Here is a 10,023-nt window from a genome sequence, read left to right on the forward strand (position 1 = left end):
TTTTTGTTCCATAACCTTCAGGATCATTTAAAAAATGCAAAATGACTGTCTTACTGCGTCCAACCTCAGCAGCGATGGCACGTTGTGAGAGGCCTTGCTTATGCAGCACAACAATCCTACCACGTTCAAAGTCAGTGAGCTTTTTTGCTTTTGCCATCAGGAGGTCTTGACAGTGTAAAGACTTGACAGAAAATGACATGGAATCCAGATTTTTGCACAACTTTTGGCTTTTAAAGACTATGGTCTTAAACTTTTGATCAGCTGAAAAAATCATGTTTGAGTGTAAATGGAGTTTTCAATTAATTCCCCGCTCAAAGGTTCTTGTCTCTTACGCTGATTTCTTCTTTTAACATTGTGAAGCTCTACTTAGAACCTTCTTAAGATCCAATAGTCCAAAATACAAATTCTTGCAATTTTTTGACTGGTCTTAAGATTTTGATCAGGGGTGTACAATAAGCAGTTCAGACATGTTACAGGTTTAAATCCCAACTGGACTGAAACATTTAGAAAATATTCAGTAAACACAAGCTTGTGTTGTTTGTTCTCAGCGGACTCCACACATGTGAAGGTGGCCTGCTACATCCTGATCGCTGTCGGATCCTTCTCCATGCTCCTGGGCTTCTTCGGCTGCCTGGGAGCCATTTATGAGATCCGTTGTCTGCTCGGCCTGGTGAGTCTCATCCTTCATCACCGGGAAGGTTTATAACTAATTGAAGGGTTTGAAAAGGATCAACATGGATTTTAGGAGGATGTATCAAAGATACGTTTGTTGGACTTAACTTTCATAGTTTGTTTTGTTATTTTTGGCTACCTCAAAAGCTTAAAGACAATTTTCAGGGCATTCAGGAATTTTAACATTCAGAATGAAATGTAGATAAATTTGTATTTCTTCCTCTCTAGATGTCACACAGTTAAGCTAATAAATTCTAAACATGAAGTTTAGTTTGAATGTCCTGATCACTACAACTATCTCTACTGTCTGCCTCCAAAAGGCACAGGCAGATGATAATGTGTCTGTCTGTCACCAAAATATTTAGTGAACCACTGAACAGATTTTAGTGAAAATCATTGAAACTACAATTACAACTGATTATCTTTTGGAGTCAACCCAATTCAAGATGGCTGCCACAGCCAACTGACCTGAGAACACACAAAAATGGTTATAATTCACAGAAAGCCCAAAGGTTTGTGTGTTAGTAGCTGTCATTCACAACACATCTCACAATATCACATGAGATTGCACATAATGTTATTTTTTAAAGACTTTAACAACACGGCTACAACTCATTTCTCAACATAAGACTCTGGCATGAAAAGCTGCGGGCGATATGCAACCCTCCAAGAAATGTTTTTGTTTTCTAACTAACTGTATTTTTTTTTTCAGTAGAACTGGTTCCCTTAGTTCTGCTGGTCTCACACCTGCTCTCACTCTGTAATCAGCTCATCAGCTGCTCGTTTCTGATTTGAATGAATATATATATAGTTTTTTTAGAAAACTTTCTCTTTTCTTCAAAGTGTAACTTGTTCTGAAAAAGTCAATGTATTTTTCTCTTTAAACAAACTGTAGATGTGTTTGGTGAGTGAGTTAAACAGATGTTCCACATGTTTGTCTCAGTATTTCACCTGCCTCCTGCTGGTCCTCCTTGCTCAGATAACAGCCGGCGCTCTCATCTACTTCAAAAAGGATAAGGTGAGTGATGTCACTTCCTCTTTCTACACAAGAGCATTTTAAAGAATTTCTCTGTTTTTTTTAACGTTTTTTTTTACTCTGAGAGTAATAAAGCATCTTATTGGTTGGGCTTTTTTCGGGCACATGTTGAACACATCAGTTCCATAAAACAAATAGAGCTTTGGCACCCTCTGCTGGTCAAACTGAAGCATTTCAGATCTTGTTTTGTTTGTTTATTTCATGGATGTTTTCAAACTTTCTAAATAAAAGAAAGATTTTCTGAAGGCAGTTGGAACCACAGCCAACAAACACACCATTGGTAACAAACTACTTTGTAATGGACTGAAGGTCCCACTGCTGAAGAAGGCCCAGTTCCAGACCCATACAGAGAACATCTAAATGATTCAAAGAAAGGTTGGGAGAAAGTGCTGTGATCAGATGAGCCTTATGCTTTTGGGCTGTTTATCTGAGGGGCCAATGGATGGAGGCATGTATGGGGAAATTTTGGACGAAAGATGTGTAGATAGATCGTGGGTGGCTCTTCCAGCATGACAGTGACCCAAAACATACCACAAAGGTGACCAACTACAAGAAACATCTTCCCTGCTGTGTTGTCAATAAAAGCACTATCAAATATAAAGTCAGGTGTAGCTCTAGGATCACATAATTATTTCACTAAATGACATGACCTGTATGTAATGTTTTTCTGGATCTTTAAGTTCATAGTCTGTCTCTATTCATTCAAATCTAACAACCATAAGGGAGCAAATTTACAAAACCAACAGAGCATATAATTATTTCTGTAATATCTGCCTAAAACAAGGATGAACAATCTAACTTTTAGCAGCCTCCACATTTTTACAAATACACTATTTTACAATAGGTATTCGCTCGCCTCCTTTCACACGCATGAACTTCAATGACATCCTATTCACAACCCTTAGGGTTTAATAAGATGTTGGCCCACCCTTTGCAGCTATAAGAGCTTCAGCTCTTCTGGGAAGGCTTTCCACAGGTTTAGGAGCTCAGACACTGATGTTGGATGAGAAGGCCTGGCTCACAGTCTCTGCTCTAATTCATCCCAAAGGTGTTCTGTCAGGTTGAGGTCAGGACTCTGTGCAGCTCAGTCAGGTTCTTCCACACCAAACTCCCTCATCCATGTCTTTATGGACCTTGCTTTGTGCTCTGGTGTCAGTCATGTTGGAACAGGAAGGGGCCATCCCAGACTGTTCCCACAAAGTTGGGAGCATGGAATTGTCCAAAATGTCTTGGTATGCTGAAGCAGTCAGAGTTCATTTCACTGGAACTAAGGGGCCAAGCCCAGCTCCTGGAAAACAAGCCCACACCATAATCCCCCCTCCACTAAACTTTACACTTGGCACAATGCAGTCAGACAAGTACTGTTCTCCTGGCAGCAGCCAAACCCAGACTCACCCATCGGATTGCCAGTCAGAGAAGTGTGATTAATCACTCCAGAGAACATGTCTCCACTGCTCTAGAGTCCAGTGGTGGCATGCTTTACACCAAAGGTCCCCAACCCCCGGGCCGCGGACCGGTACCAGTCCGTGGCTCATTTAGTACCGGGCCGCACAGAAAGAATAATTAACTTACAGTATTTCCGTTTTCTTTATTTTTGAACAACATTTATTTTGAAAACTGACCGGATTCTCTCCACTCCATCCGTCTATGACTCTTGATGGTGTCAGAACGCTTATCTAGGTCACGTGATCCGTTACCACTAAAAACAAAAAGGCTGCCTTACACCACTGCAGCCAACGCTTTGTGTTGTACTTGGTGATGTAAGTCATGGATGCAGCTGCTCAGACATGGAAACACTTTCCACGAAGCTCTCTGCTCACTGTTCTTGAGTTAATCTGAAGGCCACATGAAGTTTGGAGGTCTGCAGAACGTTGGTGACCTCTGTGCTCTGTGCCTATGATTTCACATGGCCTACCACTTTTTGGCCGAGTTGCTGTCTTTCCCAATCGCTTCCACTTTGTTATAATTCGACTTACAGCTGACTGTGGAATATTTAGTAGCAAGGAAATTTCCTGACTGGACTTACTGCACATGTGACCTCCTGTCACAGTACCATGGTAGAATTCACTGGGCTCCTGAGGCGACCCATTGTTTCACAAAGGGTTGTAGAAGCAGCCTGCATGCCCAGGTGCTTGATTTTATACACCTGTGGCCGTGGAAGTGATTCGAACACCTGAATTCAATGGTTTGGATGGCTGAGTGAATACCTTTGGGTGTGTTTATATGTACATATATATATATATATATACAGTGGTGTGAAAAAGTGTTTGCCCCCTTCCTCATTTCCTTTTTTTTTGCATGTTTGTCACACTTAAGTGTTTCGGAACATCAAACCAATTTAAACAATAGTCAAGGACAACACAAGTAAACACAAAATGCAATTTGTAAATGAAGGCGTTTATTATTAAAGGAGAAAAAAAATCCAAACCATCATGGCCCTGTGTGAAAAAGTGATTGCCCCCCTTGTTAAAATATACTATAACTGTGGTTTTTAACACCTGAGTTCAATTTCTCTAGCCACACCCAGGCCTGATTATTGCCACACCTGTTGTCAATCAAGACATCACTTAAATAGGAGCTGCCTGACACAGTAAAGTCCACCAAAAGATCCTTAAAAGCTACACATCATGCCGAGATCCAAAGAAATTCAGGAACAATTGAGAAAGAAAGTAATTAAGATCTATCATTCTGGAAAGGGTTATAAAGCCATTTCCAAAGCTTTGGGAATCCAGCGAACCACAGTGAGAGCCATTATCCACAAATGGCGAAGACATGGAACAGTGGTGAACCTTCCCAGGAGTGGCCGCCCGCCCAAAATTACCCCAAGAGCGCAGCGACGACTCATCCAAGAGGTCACAAAAGACCCCACAACAACGTCCAAAGAACTGCAGGCCTCACTTGCCTCAGTTAAGGTCAGTGTTCATGACTCCACCATCAGAAAAAGACTGGGCAAAAATGGCCTGCATGGCAGAGTTCCAAGAAGAAAACCACTGCTGAGCAAAAAGAACATTAAAGCTCGTCTCAATTTTTCCAAAACACATCTTGATGATCCCCAAGACTTTTGGGAAAACATTCTGTGGACCGATGAGACAAAAGTGGAACTCTTTGGAAGGTGTGTGTCCCATTACATCTGGCGTAAAAGGAACACTGCATTTCAGAAAAAGAACATTATACCAACAGTAAAATATGGTGGTGGCAGTGTGATGGTCTGGGGCTGTTTTGCTGCGTCAGGACCTGGAAGACTTGCTGTGATAAATGGAACTATGAATTCTGCTGTCTACCAAAAGATCCTGAAGGAGAATGTCCGACCATCTGTTCGTGAACTCAAGCTGAAACGAACTTGGGTTCTGCAGCAGGACAATGATCCTAAACACACCAGCAAGTCCACCACTGAATGGCTGAAGAAAAACAAAATGAAGACTTTGGAGTGGCCTAGCCAAAGTCCTGACCTGAATCCTATTGAGATGTTGTGGTATGACCTTAAAAAGGCCGTTCATGCTCGAAAACCCTCTAATGTAACTGAATTAGAACAATTCTGCAAAGATGAGTGGGCCAAAATTCCTCCAGAACGCTGTAAAAGACTCATTGCAAGTTATCGCAAACGCTTGGTTGCAGTTGTTGCTGCTAAGGGTGGCCCAACCAGTTATTAGGTTTAGGGGGCAATCACTTTTTCACATAGGGCCATGATGGTTTGGATTTTTTTTCTCCTTTAATAATAAACGCCTTCATTTACAAATTGCATTTTGTGTTTACTTGTGTTGTCCTTGACTATTGTTTAAATTGGTTTGATGTTCCGAAACACTTAAGTGTGACAAACATGCAAAAAAACAGGAAATGAGGAAGGGGGCAAACACTTTTTCACACCACTGTATATATATATATATATATTTGAATCAAACCTAAACAAACCAGTTTGTTCACAGAAAAGAAGTTATGAATTCAGTGACTCCAGGTGAAAAGCTGTTAGAAGCTGAACATCTAAATTATGAAAAGAAAAATAAATAAAACCGCAAATAAATATCAAATTAAAAAATAGAGGATTTGTGACACAAAAGAACCAAAAGTTACACAACCTTCTTCTTTTGTCACAGATTTTTTATTTACTGTGAAACCACTGAAACATTAAATTGAAAAGTTATTTTCAGCTTTGAATCGTAAAAAGTTATTCATGTAGACATTATTTTTTATAGCAAAGATATCGTGTCACACAGTCAACGGCAGCATGAAGTGTGTGTATTCTGTCATGGAGCCGGTTAAAGAATCTGGTTGTTTTTAACCAACCTGTTGTCTTTCAGGTGAGGGACGGCATGTTTGGAATCGTCAAGACGTTGTTTGACAACTATCCTGGGAACTACTCGAGCACAGAGCAGGCGTGGGACTTCATCCAGAAGAACGTGAGTTCAGTCTGAAGCAGTGTCTGTCTGTTTGTAGCTCAGGAAATTCCTCCTCACAGACAACCAGAGGATGATCACATAAGAAGCACTCACTCTGTCCTGTCACATGGACATGAGTATATAGAGTTATGTTATATGGAGTGTTTTATGTTTGTTTGGGTTCTCTCAGGCTCCTTATTTATATCTGTGCATTAAAATAAAAATAATTACAAATACATATTTTACTTAGTTATTTACTACTGTACCTTGTAGCTAATCATTCAGCAAAATGTGACAGCAAATGTAATAAAAATCACATTTTTGGCTTTTTAATTAAAAACAAATTAATTATGTTGTGCATTTAAATTTTTGGTTTCATTTCATAATACTGTGAAAGCATAGTATCTCTACTCAGAATCTCAAACCGGCCCTTGCTTATCTGATAAACATACTTTACAATTTTTTGTGTGTGTGTGTGTGTGTGTGTGTGCTCTGCTCGGTGTTCAGTCCAGTTTAATCCCACCGACCTGTTGATCCTGTGGAAATGGTTTTCTTACCCTGCTGTTTTCTGATCAATCTTCTGCAGATGAAGTGCTGTGGATGGTACAACCATCAGGACTGGAGAGATAATGTTGTCATCATGAACAGCAACCAGGTGCAGCAGCCCTGCTCGTGTCTAAACACCTCCCTCTCCTCTTCGATCGACCCCGACAATTTGTTCTGTGAGACATCTGGACCATCCAATTCCTCCGTCTATGACGAGGTTAACGTGCTTTCTGGTTATGCAACCTATCTCCCGTCACTCTGCCCTTTTCCTCAGTGATTAATGATGTGTTTGTGTTTGGATCAGGGATGTGCCTCTGAAGTAGAGAAATGGTTCAACACCAACATCGGAGTGGTCCTGGGGATCTACATTGCAGTGGCTTTGATCGAGGTAATCATGTCCTGGACCTTCATCCAAACACTGCTGTCAGTTTGACTGAAGGAACACTCATTAATGTGCACTAATGTTTGGATAAAAGCTGATTGGTTGATAAACCACAGCACCGATGATCCAGTCTAATCCTGCACACATGAACCAAACCCCTGAGCCATTAGAACAAAAGTAAACATGAAGCATCATCAGAAAGTACTTCAGTTTGAAGTAAAGACATCACATCGTGAGCAGGAGTTCGATGTTAAAGACATTTCCACCACAGAACCAACTGTTCTGTGGTCCATCCTCTGATTCTTTTTATGAGCTGGAAGAATACTTGTCCATCGTGCTAACATGCCTTCTGAAGTCAGAACCCAGTTCTGGGAATGATGTCCGACCCAGCTTTACTGGACTGAAGTAGCAACTTGAAAAACCAGTCGGGTTTGCTAACGGTTGTGCTCAGTGAGCAGGCTAACTATCAGCATCAGTACGAAATGTTACAATGATCTGTGTCTTTATACAAACAGCTGCTCAGTGGCTGGAAAGTCCTTTCTGTGGCCGGATTACTGAGGTGCAAATAAAACGTTTGACTGCAGCTATAACAACTTTTTATGTCTGATTAGACTTTGAGGTCAGGGCTGGTCAGGAACATCTCTGACTTTCTGAGTCTGAATTTTAAATTCAGGAAGCGTTCCAAGTGATCTGAAATGGCAAATTTACTTTCAAGTAAAAATGACTTTGTGTTAGGAAGCATCAGTCATGTTTGTTCAACAACGAGCTGAAACCAGATGTTTATAAACACTGTATAAAAAGTAAAAAGACAATTTTTCCTAACTGTTTGCTATCAAATCAGACTAAACCTTTCCTGCTTTAGGTCAGTTAGGATTCCCAAAATATTTCTATTTGCTAAATATCTGAATAATGTGAGAGAATTTTTGAGTCAAAAGTTTACTAACAGTAAGATTACCATATTTTCCCTTTAAACAGTTTGGGAACATTAAGATTTCATGGCTTTGGAAGCTTTTGATTGGTTAGTTGACAACATTAGCGTTAATTGGAGACACATGTGAATGGATTTGAAGGTACTCCTCCAACACGGCTCCTTTGTGTGACATCATAAGAAAATCAATGCCTGTCGACCTCCACAACTCTGCTTCATCCTTGGGTACAGTTTCCAAATGCTGAAGGTTCATCTGTTCAAACAATTACACACAAGTATAAACACCAAAGGAATGTCCTGCCGTCATACGGCTCAGGAAGGAGATGGGTTCTGTGTTCCAGAGAGTAAAATGTTCAAAATAAAAGCAGAAGCCCTCTGAAGCTGGTCAGAGAGAGTCATTATCCACAGTGAAACTTGTCCTGTACCAACATGGGCTGAAAGGAAACTCAGAGGAAGAAGCCATTTCTACAAAAGCAACATAAAAAGCCAGATTACAGTTTGTCAATGCACACGTGGTCTGATGAAACCAAAACTGAACTGTTTGTCCATAAAGATCATTGTTACATTTGGAGGAAAAAGGAAGAAGCCTGCAAGCCTGAGAACACCATCTCAGCTCTGAAGTACGGGGGTGGCAGCATCATGTTGTGGGGTTTGCTGTAGGAGGAACTGGTGCACTTTACCAAATAAAAGGCTTAATGAAGAAAAAAAGATTATGTGGAAATGTTGAAGCAGCATCTCAAGCCATGAGCCAGAATATTAAAGTTTTTTTAAAGGATTACCTTTAAATCAAAATGTTCCAACAAGTATGTCTTTAGAAAGAAGACTTAGTTTCCTTTGAAATGGACAACTTTCTTTCCACTGGTAAAATCTGTCAAACAAACTGTGATGTCATTGTAAAAGTCGGGGATTCCCCCTTGAAATTTGGGGTTTAAGTATCCAAGGAAGTCATTCCAGACCAATAAAAATACTCTTATTAACACAACCCGTTGGTTGCTAGCTGAGTGATAAATTGCCAAATTTTACAAACTATATATCATTTTGAAGAATTAGAAAATAATAATTCAAAATAAAATTTAAAAAACCCTCGTTAAGACTCTTTTTTTCCCAGAACGGGTCACAGACATTAAAAGACAACAGAAAAACGGACCAAGATCACGTCCTTGAGAAACACCACTTTAAAGTCGCTGTTTTAATGGCAGATACAGGATTGATTTTGTTTTTGTCCTGCATTAAAGAGACTAAAACTAATGAATGAATAAATGTTTGTAATTATCCATGTAAAAGTGATGTTGCTGCAGATTTCTGAATGTTTTCTTGTCTGTTTTGCAGCTGCTGGGGATGATTGTGTCCATCTGCCTGTGTAGGAACATCACAACACAGACTTACACCGAAGTGCCAAAGTACTGAAGGAACGATTCCTGAGTCGCTCCTCCATGAAGGAACGATTCCTGAGTTGCTCCTCCGTGTGTAAAATAATGACATTAATAAAGATCCCTTTCTTTTGTCAACCTAGTTTTCTTTAAGCACTTTAGAAACTTTTTTAGGTTTGAACTTCAGATCAGAACAATGCTGAAAACAAGAGATTTATTAAGTAAAAGTTTTTAGTTTCCCTTTGAAACATAAATTGGCTTTTGTCTGTGAAAACTAAACCTCTGACAGATGTGGACGTTTTCCTTTTTTATACAGCCGTGTTCTGAGTTTTTGTGAAATGTTTTTAAGACTGTAAATACTTTGAGTGATTTCTTGTATGAAGTTGATTGACAGTTTTTCTTTACCATCTGCTCCATAAACTATGATGCAGTTTGTCCCATCAGGAAAGTGTTTAGGAAATAATTGACATTTTTATTTGTCCAGTTTACAGCTGCAGCAAATATAAGCTTAACACGACAGTTTAACTCTCAAAGGTTCCTTTTAACCTTTTAACCATGTTCCAATTAATTTTTGTGTAAAACTAAAGTCAACTCGTGGAAAAAGTGAGCCATTTTATATCCTCTGGTTTGATTTCCTGTACCTTCTGCAAAACATTTTATTAACTTCTTCTAAGCAAACAGGGTCGGTCTGGTGTCAATAAACTGATTAAAATCCT

The 10,023-nt window shown here is 39.7% G+C and overlaps 1 protein-coding gene across 1 annotated transcript in view; it reads left to right on the forward strand.

Annotated features, from left to right (window-relative positions):
- LOC108250663 (CD82 antigen) overlaps positions 1 to 10,023 on the forward strand; it is a 38,792-nt gene extending 28,769 nt beyond the window's left edge. The window contains exons 4-9 of the mRNA XM_017440652.3: positions 549 to 670; positions 1,616 to 1,690; positions 6,004 to 6,102; positions 6,668 to 6,844; positions 6,932 to 7,015; positions 9,267 to 10,023. Coding sequence (XP_017296141.1) covers positions 549 to 670; positions 1,616 to 1,690; positions 6,004 to 6,102; positions 6,668 to 6,844; positions 6,932 to 7,015; positions 9,267 to 9,344 — 635 coding nt within the window. The 3' untranslated portion in view covers positions 9,345 to 10,023. The remainder of the gene's footprint in view (positions 1 to 548; positions 671 to 1,615; positions 1,691 to 6,003; positions 6,103 to 6,667; positions 6,845 to 6,931; positions 7,016 to 9,266) is intronic.

This window comes from Kryptolebias marmoratus, linkage group LG15 (assembly GCF_001649575.2).
Source record: "Kryptolebias marmoratus isolate JLee-2015 linkage group LG15, ASM164957v2, whole genome shotgun sequence".
In the NCBI taxonomy this organism is placed as follows: domain Eukaryota; kingdom Metazoa; phylum Chordata; class Actinopteri; order Cyprinodontiformes; family Rivulidae; genus Kryptolebias; species Kryptolebias marmoratus.